Source organism: Hyla sarda, chromosome 8, assembly GCF_029499605.1.
Source record: "Hyla sarda isolate aHylSar1 chromosome 8, aHylSar1.hap1, whole genome shotgun sequence".
Classification (NCBI taxonomy): domain Eukaryota; kingdom Metazoa; phylum Chordata; class Amphibia; order Anura; family Hylidae; genus Hyla; species Hyla sarda.
Window position 1 is genome coordinate 50,002,729 of NC_079196.1, and position 13,552 is coordinate 50,016,280.

Genomic DNA, 13,552 nt, shown 5'->3' on the forward strand with positions numbered 1-13,552 from the left:
CACATATATACATACACACATATATACATACACACACACCCTTTTTTTTTTTCTTTTTTTTCCCTTTTTTTACATGTTTTTTTTTTTAACCTCCCCTACTGGGACACAAACATAAACACAAACATAAATATAGTGTACTCTTAACACTATACTATAATAACTGAAAACTGGTCCGACTGCCTTTCTCTCCCAAATAATTATGACATTGTACAAATAAAAAAAAAAAAAAAGGGTATATACATAAAACTATACAGATTATACATAACAAACAACTCAATAACACAGAAAAACAACCTATACTAAACCATCACCCACCACCCCCTCTGGACATGGGTCAGAGTCCATAGGTCACAGTTTTTGTCCACAACTGACCCATACCAGACCCCCAAAATAGTACCCACTGCAACAGTCCAGTCCTGGGTACAGACCACCACCACCCCCCGAAAACCCCCCACCCAACCTAAAATACACCCCTACCCACCTAATGTAAACAGAACAATATATATACAAAACAATATTTACATACTCTACAACAAGCAATATTAACAGTACAATACACCAAAACCACAAGGCTCAAGTTTGGTTGCCTGCAAGCCCTTTACAATCTTTTCCATAGAAAACAAAACAAAAGGCTAAGGTGACATGCATAGCCCCCCACCAGGAAGAAGGATGGCAATCCTGATAAAATTAAATTTAAATTCCTCTCCCTATCAATCTCTAACCCTATCACTATCCCTTCATGAAACTGACCCTATACTCACCCTAAGATATATACACTATCCCTGGCCAAAATAAGGTACTTCACCTTAAGGGCCTAGTACCTAGGGCACATCAAAAGAAAAACCTCTCCATAGGAGAGAAGCCCTACTGGTACCAAGACTGCCATACTCCAAAGACCTGATCTTCCCAAGGTCACCGGTGATATTCCTACAGACCTCCACCTCGGAGAGGATTTTCTGTTGGGTCGACACTAAACACCGTGCACTCCACGTGTAGTACCTAACCACTAAGCTAACTAAGAATAAAGTGCCCCGGTCTCGGCCACCCAGGGACCTGAATGCCCCATAAGCCCACTCCGGATAGGTAAGGCCGGCAAGTTGACTCCAGCCGATGGAAGCGCCCACCCGGTTGTAAACCCCTATATTAAAGGGACAATGAAGCAGGAAGTGGTCCATGCTTTCCAGCGTGTCCCCGCACTCTTCTCGGGGACATCCCCGGTCATCAGAGTTCCTACACTTCAGGTTGTCCCTTACATATAGCTTCCCCTGAAAGCAGCGCCAGGCCAAGTCCCAAAACTTCTGGGGGATCCTTTTCATGTTCAAAAGATACAACCCCACCCTCAGATCCCGACCTGGGCAGTCCATGAGCGCCAGAGGCTTCTGAAAGTGGGTCAACAGAACCCGTTTGTCAAGGAACTGCCTTGACTGGGTCCTGATCTCCCACACTCCCAGACCCCACCGACGTATCGCCTTCAGAGTCGGGGTAGCGTAAGCCGGAAGATATCCATGGGGCGTACGGAGGTCCTTCACTTGCCCTCCTGTCTCCCATTCCTGGAAGAAAGGCCGAAACCATTCCCTGCAGGAGAGTACCCACGGAGGAGCCCTCTCTGACCAGAGGTTTGCGATGTTGGCTTTCAAGAAGGTGTTCGTAAAGAACACCACAGGGTTTACCATAGATAAACCCCCTAGTCTCCTCGTGCGGTACGTAACCTCCCTCTTGACTAGGTTCATCCTGTTCCCCCATAACAGTTGGAAAAACAGGCTGTAGATCCTAGTATAGTAAGCCTCTGGCAAGATACATACGCTGCCCAGATAGATAAACAAGGGGAGCAGGTACGATTTGATCAGGTGTACCCTTTCCCTGAGGGTCATAGACCAACCCTTCCACTGGTTCACCTTCTGAGTGGCATCCTGGAGCTTACCATCCCAGTTTTTGGTGGGATAATCATCCTGGCCGAATGTGATGCCTAAGACTTTTGCTGATTCTTGGGGCCCTGGAAGGGTGTCCGGGAGATCAAACGTGGGATCCCCCCCTCCCAGCCAGAGACTCTCACACTTATCCCGGTTGATCTTAGACCCGGATGCCTCCGAGTAGCGTTCCACCTCCGACATCACCACATCGACCTCCTCTCTCGAGGAGACGAAAATAGTGACATCATCAGCGTACGCCACCACTCTCTGGGTGACAGCCGGCTCCGCCAGACACATCCCGACTCCCGCCAACGGCCCACAATCTACCCTCCGGACGAAGGGATCGATTGCGAACACGTATAAAAGCGGGCTCAAAGGACAACCCTGACGGACTCCGGACCCCACCTCAAAAGAGCGGCCAGACCACCCGTTCACAAGCGGGAAACTCTCTGCCCCTGCATACAAGATCTTAAGCCAATTAACAAAAGTAGTTGGTAAGCCATATCTCAGGAGGACGGACCAGAGGTACTCGTGGTTCACCCGATCAAATGCTTTGGCCTGATCCAAGGACAGCAAGTACCCCTTCCAGAGACCTGCACTACTCCGCTCCACTGCCTCCCTGACACTAAGGACAGCACTTAAGGTGCTTCGGCCTGGAACAGAGCAGTGCTGAGCCCCCGAAAGGAGCCGGGGTGCAAACTTCACCAGCCGATTAAACAATATCTTGGCCAGAAGCTTCCTGTCCGTATTGAGAAGAGCTATGGGCCTCCAATTCTCAACACGGCTAGGATCTTTACCCTTTGACAGAAGAATCAGGGCTGACCTCCTCATTGACTTCGGCAGAGTGCCCGAGGAGAGACACTCATTAAATATCTCAGTCAAGAGGGGAGCTAAAGACTCCTTAAAGGTCCTGTACCACTCAGATGTTAAGCCATCCGGGCCTGGCGACTTCTTGGGGGCGAGCCCCTCGATCGCCAGTCTCACTTCCTCTTCCCCTATTTCTTCTGCCAAAACATCAAGAGAGGGGTCTACCCCTGGCTCAGGAATGGTTTCAGTCAGGAAAACCGACATCCTGTCTCGATCTAGATCCTTCCTCCCCAAGAGGTGCGAGTAGAAGGATCTGACGACCTCCAAGATCCCTGATCTGGACCGATTCAGAGATCCTGTACTATCAATCAGTCCTGAAATGACTTTACTACTCACTGACATCTTGCAGTTCCTGTAAGGGTCGGGCGAGCGGTACTTCCCGAAATCCCTCTCAAAAACCAAAGATGCGTGCCTATCGTACTGACACCTCATCAGCAAGGACTTCACTCTGGAGATATCCTCTCGGCTACCTCCAGTCGAGACAAGAAGCTCGAGTTTCCTCCTCAGACCCTGATACAGGCGATACCTGTTCAGGGACCTGAGGCTCGAGAGCTGGCGGAAGAACCCCGCAACCCGCTTCTTGAATATCTCCCACCACTCCAGCTTATTACTACAGAGGCCCAGTAAAGGTACCTGACTCTGAAGAAAATCCTCAAAGGACTGTCTCACCTCTGCTTCCTCCAGGAGGGACGAATTCAGCTTCCAATAACCTTTACCCATCCGGGGGGTCTCTGAAACATTCAGGGAAAACAAAATCATACAGTGATCGGAGAACTCCACCTCAACCACGGACACTGCGGAAGAGACGGCTTCCTCCTTTAAATAAAACCTATCTATCCTAGACCTGCGACTACCCTGATGATAGGTGAAACCCGCGTGGCCCGAGGGGCTCCGGATGTGGGCGTCCTCTAGGCGAGCTTCTCTAGCTATGCTAATCAGTGCCACACTATCGCAAGTCAGCGGACCATTGGAGCCTCTCCGATCTTGGGACCTCGTGACATTATTGAAGTCCCCTCCAAAGATCACTTGCCGACTCGTAAAAAGAAAGGGCTTAATCCTCATAAAGAGATCTTTACGGCCCCGCTTAGTTTGCGGGGCGTAGATGTTAATGAGCCGAAGCTCTTGTCCCTTCATGAAGACATCTAAGATCAGGCACCTCCCCATTTCTAATTCAATAACCCGTCGGCATTCAACAGGAGCGGTAAAAAGGACCGCCACCCCACTATACGGCTCAGCCGCAAGAGACCAGTGGGAGGGACCACGCCTCCACTCTCTTCTGGCTCTTACCAGAGAGGCTAGATCTGGCAACCTGGTCTCCTGTAAAAAGAAAATGTCAGCTTCAACGCGGCCAAGAAAATCAAAGGCTGTGAATCTAGCCGTATCTGACTTTATGCTGGCACAGTTAATAGATGCCAGCGTCAATGGGGTGAGTGCCGCCATACAGGGTGATTAAATTAGACGGCCACACCCTTTACTTTTTCTTTCCCTTCTTTTTAGCCCCCTCATCCCCCGAAGAAGATGAGAGGGCAGGACCACTCTTAGTTCTTTTTTTTGATTCAGTTTGGTCCATTTGATCCCCATCTACGTCCGGCCCCGGTCTAGCCCTGCCCTCCAAGGAAGGAGCCTCAATAGGACAGGGCCCAGTTCCCCCTGGAGGCTCCTTCTTCCTAGGCACCTGGCCCTCACCTTCCCCCTTCAAGGAGGGGGAGGAGATGGTATCGAGGACGAGGTACCGGTTTGACAGGTCAATCAGAGGGGGGGCAATCAGGCTTCCGTTTTGGACCTGGCCCGTAGTACAGGGAACAGAGGGCTCTGACCTCTTCTATCTCCCTTTTCTTTTGCCCTTGTCTTTCTTTTTAGGCCTCTCTCCACTCTCCTCATCCACACTTTCATAGTGGGAGGAATCGGAAGTGTCGGCCATATTGCCCTCCTCTTTGCGCAGCATCCTGACCTCCTCATCCAGCACGTCCTCCTCCTGGGCTTCAGCGGTTACAGGGCCAGCTTCAGGAGCAGGGGCCGGAGCTACCCCCGCCACCTGGGCACTCTCCAGCTCCCTACTCCTCCTCCGATTTTCCTCCCGCCTTAGTTTGGCGGGGCCCTTTTTCCTCCTCACTAGCCCTGTTGCGCCCCCATCCCTGCCCGTGCCCTCCCCAGCCGAGGCAACTTCACAGCTCTCCTCAGCCGGAGCGGCCGCTGCACGGGTGAAGGCGCTAGGACAACGGCTGAAAGGGTGCCCGAGGACACCACACAGGTGGCACCGGATCTGCCTACAGGATGCGGCCAGATGACCCACCCCACCACACAAAGCGCAGACCTGCACAGTACAGGCTGCGCTAAAGTGGGTGGGGCTGCCACACCTGTGACAGACCTTAGGCTGCCCCTGGTAGAAGACCTGGATCCTATCACGTCCAAGGAAGGCGGCTGACGGAATGTGGGCAACTGTACTCCCTGAACGCTTGAGTTTGACGGAAAACGTCCAGGCCCCGGACCAGATCCCGTGCTCATCAAAGTTTTTCTTGGGCATGTCCGTCACATCCCCATACCGTCCGAGCCAGGTCATGATGTCATAACAAGAAAGCGACTCGTTACGGGTCAAAACGGTCACTTTCTTGACAGAGTTCTGACGGGAAATCGCCTTTACGGCGAAATCCCGCCAGCCGGGCTCGTTCTTCGCCACTTCGTAGTTCGACCAGAAGAGTTCAAGACCCTCCGGCCGAACGAAACTGACGTCAAACTCAGACGAACCATAGGGGTGAATCAGGGCAAAGATGTCGCTCGCCCTGAATTCCATCTGAAGGAGGAGCTCAACCACTTTTGCGCGAGGTGGGCACGCATCCTCGCCCCTCCAAATCAGACGGACCACATTCCTACGGTTATTGTCCTGCCCGGATGTCGGGAGGGACCAGACCACCTCCCCATTCCTCTCTCGAAAAGCCCCCAAACCGTGCCTCTCTATCCAGAAAGACAGGTCGACCTCACCCCTTCCCTCTACCTGGATCGACCTGTCACCCCTACGTAGAGCCTCCAGGAGGCGCTGTTGCAAGAGGCCTCCAGAGCCGGACGGAGACGGGGACCCCCCTGAACCCCCGGCAGCGACATTGGCATAGCTCCTAGGAGCAGTCACTACCGGGGGGGCAGCCGGACCAGACCCAGAACCAAACCCAGAACCACTAATAACACCATTCACACCACTCCTCTCATCATCTTTCTTCCCATTCATATCACTACTACTCCCACCATCATTCACTCCACTGACTCTCCCACATACACTCCTCTCATCCACAACACTTCCACACTCAGCATTCTCACATCTAGCACTCTTATCCTGACTAACATTTTCTGGGCTGGCTGGGACTTGTAGTGTTGCAGGTTTTATTACACTCTTTTTTTCTGGCTTAGCTGCCGGGGTCGATGCTGATAGTTCCTGCTCCATAGCTGAAGTCACTTCCGGAGTCTGGGGCTGCCCCTCCGGGCGCACCCCAGCTCCTCCCACAGTGCCAGCACCTATTTTTCCCAACCACACGGGTTCTGTGGATGATGCCGGCGCCCGGACACTCCCCCCCCTCACGGAGGAGTGCCCCGCAGCGCCCACAGAATACACAGTACTCGGAGGAACGCCCCCCGAGCACACAGACCTACCACTCTCCTCCACCGGGACCCGGACACTCCCCCCCCTCACAGGGGAGTGCCCCGCAGTGCCGGTAATGCCCATAGCACTCGGGGAACCGCCCCCCGAGCACACGGCAGCATAGCTTGCCTCGCCACTGCCCACCATCAGCCCATCCTGCCCCTCCCTACCGGCAAGATGGGTGGGCTTCACATCTATTGCGCCCTCTGCCTTTTCTGACGCCATGCTGTACCCCCCATGCTGGCTCCGTTCCACCACAGAAACGGGGTCTGGCAGTCTGGGGGGCCCAGCAGCCTGAACCAGCTTTGCAGCTGGCCCAGACTGCTGGAAGGGAACAAACACATATTGTACTGTTTCCTGAATCTTTTGTTTCTTAGCTTTTCGCTTCACCACCACATCCTCACACTGATCTTCTCCAAAGGTAAAATTCTGGAGGTGGGCTGGGGACTCCTGCATTATGATCGCCCTCAACAATCCCCCAGCCTCACTTTCCACATCCTCCTCACTATCGCTTGCTGGTAGTGCCACCTGTGCTGGCTCAATGTAGCTGTCCTGTGTTTTGGTGTCATAGGGAGTAGCCACAGGAACAGCATCCATCTCCACAACTTGTGCACTTTCTTCCACCTTCTCCTCCTCCTTTACAGCTTCACCACCATCCTCGCTATCTTCACCGCCACTACTCTCCCCAACATCCACCTCCACCTTACCTGGGGATTTCGTGGCGGCAAACCGGCTGTCGTTCTCAAGCTTTTCCTTAAAGAGACCGCTCCCCTCCAAGATCTCTGCTCTCCTCTCCTCCAGCTGCACAATCTCAGCTTTCAGTGCTGCGATCTTTTTCCTTAACTCTGGCCTGTTCTTTTTTGGTGCAGTGTTCACCAGATTCTGAGCGCCTCGCAGATCTTCTCTGGCCAACTTCAGATCCTTGCCGCACCGATCATACTCAGCAAACCTCGCGGCCAGGCGGGAGCAGTAGTTGGCACTGGACTCCTTGGGCCCTCGCTCTACCCACAACTCCACACTTCTCCTCCTCGCCTTTTGTCCACCAGATCTCTGGCTGGTACCTGTTGCCGGGGGAGCAGAGCCTGCATTGCTGCAGACTCTGCCAGATCTTCTACCCCGGGCCGGAATGGCTGTTGCTGTTTGCTCTCCACCCCCCGCCAGCCTTGAAGAACGGGAGGTGAAGGCCAGGGACGCCATGCAGGGAGGCTCTCCCGAGGAGGCTGCCACACTCCTGGGGAGGCTGATGAAACACCTGCTCTGGTCTGCTGGAAGTCTCTGGAGCACACAAAGAGACACACCCGAATGAGCTGCACACCAAACTGCTCAGGACTACAGGAAGTGCTCTCTGCTGACACCTCTGTCCATGTCAGGAATTGCCCAAAACAGGAGAGGTTTGCTTTAAGGAATCCTTCTCTGGCCAGTTCCTGACTTGGACAGAGGTGTCAGCAGAGAGCACTGTGGTCATAATAGAAAGAACTACACAACTTCCTATGGAGCATACAGAAGCTGATAAGTTCTGGAAGGATTAAGATTTTAAATAGAAGTCATTTACAAATCTGTTTAACTTTCTGTCACCAGTTGATTGGAAAACATTTATTTTCCACTGGAGTACCCCTTTAATTTAAAATCTCAGGTCCTGAGACCTAACAGCAGAATTTCCATGGAAGCTTTGGGTGTGACTGGAGTATAAGACATGATGAAAGTTCCTGTTTTCAACTCTCTATATAGATTTCAATTGTGTTGGTTAGAAAACAAAGAGTTTATTGTTACTGAACAAAAAGAAGCCTAATAAATTCTGTCGGCCATTTATCCAGTTGAACAGCCTCATAACCTAATCTGCCTTCTCTGCATTGGTTAGAAAACTTGGCACAGCAATCGTACAAGAAGCCATAAAACCAACAAATCAAGTCCTGGATGAACACGACAAGAAGAGGAAAAAGGTAAACAGGAGCCTGTATTGATGGCCATGAATTGGGTATTTACTTATAGCGGTCAGGATATAATTATTTATAATCATTTCCCCCCTGGGGGATATAGTGAATGTCATGATGATGCTTTTACGACTTGTCATTCATTTAATCCTTCACATCCAATATCGTCTTCTGAAGCCTGATGTGGTGATCAAGACGCAAAGCCCGAAATGTCAGAGAATTATCATTAGTGGAAATTAATTTGTGACCGATGTCATTAGATAATTGTGGATGTAAATAATTTGCAATGGGTTATTAATGGTGAGGCATTTGTAGGGATAGGTTTTTATACATAAATACAGTATGTTACAGAATGTTTACAGAATGAAGGAAATTAGTTTAAAAAGGATAGAAAAGAAAAAAGACTCAGCAATAGCGCTACTTTGCAAATAATCCCTCTACATATAAATGGGTCTTAAAGGGGTACTCCGCCCCTAGATGTCTGATTATGGGGGTCCCGCCGCTGGGGTCCTCCACAATATAGCATGCGACACCCGACCACCAGAATGGAAGTCCGTGAAGTCACGACTCCGCCCCCGTGTGACGTCACGCCCCGTCCCCTCAATGCAAGTCTATGGGAGGGGGCCGTCAGGCCCCCTCCCATAGACTTGCATTGAGGGGACGGGGCGTGACGTTACACGGGGGCGGAGTTGTGACATCACGGGCTTCCGTTCCGGTGGTCGGGTGCCGCATGCTAGGGACCTCCACAATATAGCATGCGGCACCCGACCACCGGAACGGAAGTCGGTGACGTCACGACTCCGCCCCCATGTGACGTCACGCCCCGTCCCCTCAATGCAAGTCTATGGGATGGGGGCCGTTACACCATGGCGGAGTTGTGACATCACGGGCTTCCGTTCCGGTGGTCGGGACCCAGACCCTCCAGCGCTTCCGGAGCAGAAACAGGTGGGTGCCCAGCGGCGGGACCCCGCGATCAGACATCTTATCCCCTATCCTTTGGATAGGGGTTAAGATGTCTAGGGGTGGAGTACCCCTTTAAAGGAGAACTCCGGGATACAAACAAATTTTCAAACTTCCCCAGGCTTCCGGCAATTAGAAAAACCAAACTGTACATACCTGCTGCCACTCCTCTATACCTCCAATAACCCACTCCAGCCGCCGCAGCAATACTCTTCTGGGTTTAATCGCACCGCCTCAGTTGGCAATAGGCTGAGTGGCATAGTGTGGCATATTCGTCCTTGGTCTTCTTCCTGGTGTTGGGGCCAATTACATTGGACTGCCACTCAGACTATTCTACTTTTCAGATGGGTGGGATCTTTATTGACTCTCAAGGGTTAAGGAAGACATGTGGTTTGGTAAAAAACAGAGCCTTTATAGAGTTATAGTCTTGGATGCCCTGTTTCCAATGGTGTATTGTCCTAGGAAAAACTAGATCTGCATTTTTTTTTTTTAAAACAGTTTCTTCTATCTATGGACCCCGTCTCGTATAGAAGTCTATAGGAAAGATCTGTGATTCCAGACAGAGCCCATGGACAGAAGTGACATGGGGGACGTTATCATTAATGGTTTTGTGGGGTAATTTTGTCACGCAGTTTGTCTCAGATGCTGTTAGAGACTTTTCATTGCGACTTTTGCTTTAGAAGACTTTTTTTTAAAGAACATACCAAGTGGTGATTTCAGTTGATATCATGCAGTGGTCAGGAATTTATCATGTGCAGCGTTTCAGTTTGTCGCATTGTTTGGTGCAACTGGGCTAACAGAGGCGCAAATGTACACCAGACTTTGGCTTACAAACTGACTGTGGACAGCATTATTAAAAAGTCGCACTTTTGCCGCAGAGGAAGCATCAAAGTGGAGTACTGAAGTAAGAAATGTGATCAGCAATATACCGTATTTTTCGCCGTATAAGATGCACTTTTTCTTCCCCAAAACTGTGGGGGAAGTTTGTGCGTCTTATGCGGCAAATACACATTAAAACACTGTCCTATCGTGGCGGTCCCTGCACCCATCAACGGCCGGGACCCGCGGCTAATCACGTCGTCGCGCATGCCGTCCTGTCATCCAATAGGAGCGGCATGCGTAGTGACATGATGGCGGCGACGGAGAGCGAGGATACCGGACAACAGAGACGTTCCGGAGCGACGGGGACACCCCGGGGACGCGGCAACAGTGATGGAGGGCGACATCCAGGGCAGCGGTGACGGGTCCGGAGCGGCGGGGACACGTGAGTATTACCTCCTATACCAGCCAACGGCTGTCCGGACATGCTGGGAGTAGCAGTTTTGCAACATCTGGAGGTCCGCAGATTGAAGGTTCAGAATCTTTTTTTTTCTAGATTTTCATCCATTAAAATTGGGTGCGTCTTATATGCCGGAGCGTCTTATATGGCGAAAAATACGGTATATATCACATGCCCTGCACCATGTAATACATTTGGTGCAGGGCCACAGTTTAAACCACATGAATTAATGGAGTAAAAAGACGTTCACCTACTCCACTTTTTATGTATACTCCCAATGGTTTCTGGGAAAAAAGCTGACCCTTTCTTCCACTTCTTTCTGCCACATATTTCACTCTATGAATCCGCTATCATTATCTAACTGCTATTAGTAAAAGGATACAGGTCATTCTTTTACATATCTTCTTCTTATTTATATTTTCCCAAAATGCCTGATATGTCATAGAGGTGTGGTGTCTGGGGTGTTGCAATGGTGTTGCAGGGTCTGGTGGTATTAACCCTGTGGGGTAAGGTGTTATTAACCCCTGATTAGTCGTGACGCCAGGATTTGGTTGTTTTCTTTATAAGGCCCTGCCGACAACCAACCCAGAAACGGCAGGCAAAAAAGGAATTCCACAGCAGGAATTGTCCAAATAACTGGAACTTTTAATAGAGGAAACCGGGATGCAGGATACCTCACAGGCTTGCTTGGACTTGTAGTCTTCAGATTTATGCAGGCCACTGTGCTATTAATTGTATACTTGAGTTGAGTAGTAGTCACTAGAATTGTAGAGCTTGATAACTCATGTTTTGAAGTGGCTGCAGGTTCTTTAGGCTTTGGCCTAGATTAGATGAATTAAGTAGGTGCAGAGATTGTGCTTGCTTTGTAGCCAGGAACTAAGAGAGTGCAGGAACAAGAGAGCAAGAGCTAACTGAGAGACTACAGCCCCTTATATACTAGGGGGGCTGGACTAAAGCCCATTGGTTACAAAGCCTGTAGGTCCTGTACCCAGGGAACTCTGGGTACATCACATGACAGTAGATCACATGACCCAGGAAGGTCCTATACATTTGTACAACTTTATATACAAAGAACAATATGTACAATACATTTACAATGCATTTATTTAAGATGAGCAAGGGGTGAGCCCTGCAGGAGAGCCCTATGTACTGAGGGGACTTAGGAAGAGTACAGGACCATGTCCTGTGCCGGGACACCGCAGAGGAATGGTCCAGCATTTTCTCATGCGCCAACGCCTCTTCCCTGTGATGTAACGCCTGCTCCATGTTTGATTGACACACAGGGCATGTCTGCCAGCAGTTGAGCCCTGTGGAGATCCCAAGCATGTTCTGTGAATGGAGATTGTGAGTCTATGGGGCTAGTTTCCTACCTGCCAGACTCTCAGTTGACTAGAGCCACACCTCTTTGACACCTCAAGGGCACAGAAACCTTTTTTTTTTTTTTTTTGGGATGGGAGGGATGGAACCATTTATATATAGGGCAGTGCTCTAAGAAAAATATTCCTTACTGTGAATACACCCAGCTATCTAATGTGCAAACATAATCTAGTATTCCACAGAAACATTCAAGTCTTCACAGATGTGTCTTTCCTTATCTTTTTTCCTGGCTCGATGCTAGGTTTCCTCATGTAGTCACAGCCTGCAGAATTTATGGACACAATAATAATGGTTTCACTCTTGCCCATAAGCTAGATAATGAAGTGGACAAGACGGCCGGCATTGTGTTAAGCAACTGGAGACAACAGATAAAGGTATGACCATTATTCTGGTTATAGGGAGAGAACTGTTCTTTTTACATCCAGGCCTTGCTGGTGAATAATCATATATAACTGTTATTCAGATAAAGAAGAAGCTATTGGAACATACCAAGAAGCACGAAGCCCTTTTTCATCATGTGGAAAGTGAAAATTCGAAAGACTCGGTGACAGAGAAGGAAAAGCAGAAGGTGGATATAGACTGGTATTTACTAGGTTTAGAAAATATCTAGGAAAACAAATGGAAGGAGTATAATGGATGTGACATCAGTGCAGGACAGGGACATACCACTAAACAAGGAGCAATATTACCCTACATCATTGTAACCTGACCAGATCGGGCATACTGAGACCAACAATACCAATAATACCAGTATACCAAGATAAATATTACCAATATTACACCTATATAAGGGACACATAATACCGCCACACAAAGACCATTCTACCACAAAGCGATTAGTGACTGGAGAATTCCACTATACTGTTATTAAATAAAATCCACTATATACAAACCAAGATTCCCCAACTACCCCCCCCCCCCCAATACAGTGACAATATATTGGTATATACAGGATCTGTATACCATGTGATTATATACAAGACCATATATTGCTATATACTAGCTGTATACAGGTTCTGTATACCCTATAAGTGATTATATACAGGACCATATAGAGGTATATATAAGCTGTATAAAAATCTGTGTACCATATAGGTGATTACGATTACATTTAGGGATTCACAATGACATGTTTTCTGATCAGCGGTGTCCTCTTTCCTTTTCTTCTCCATCCGGCTCAGACCGCCATGATGTCTTCTTTCAGCCAAAACTTCCTCTCTTCAGCATCTGCGGGACAAGCATTTTTCCAGTGCTCTCCATTAACGATCCCCCCCTTTGCCATTTCAATTCCCAACCCCCCCCCCCTTCTGTACCATTTCAATTCCCCCCTCTGTGCCATTTCAATCCCCCCTTTCTGATAGGTGGAGGGGATGCAATGACACAAGGGATCAGAGGGGAGGGGGGTAGGACTGGGAATTGAAATGGCACAGGGGGATCAGAGGGGGGGGGGGTTGAAATGGCACAGGGGGGGATCAGAGGGGGGAATTGGGAATTAGGGTGGCCCCTCTGATCCCCCTGTGTAATTTTAATTACCCCCATGCCATTTCATTCACAACCTCCCCTCCCCTGTGCCATTTTAATTACCCCCCATCCCCCGGTG

The 13,552-nt window shown here is 49.7% G+C and overlaps 1 protein-coding gene across 1 annotated transcript in view; it reads left to right on the top strand.

Moving 5' to 3' along the window:
• Positions 1-13,552, top strand: part of NOSTRIN (nitric oxide synthase trafficking) — an 85,478-nt gene that overhangs the window by 31,936 nt on the left and 39,990 nt on the right. The window contains exons 5-7 of the mRNA XM_056534136.1: positions 8,264-8,345; positions 12,264-12,326; positions 12,416-12,520. Coding sequence (XP_056390111.1) covers positions 8,264-8,345; positions 12,264-12,326; positions 12,416-12,520 — 250 coding nt within the window. The remainder of the gene's footprint in view (positions 1-8,263; positions 8,346-12,263; positions 12,327-12,415; positions 12,521-13,552) is intronic.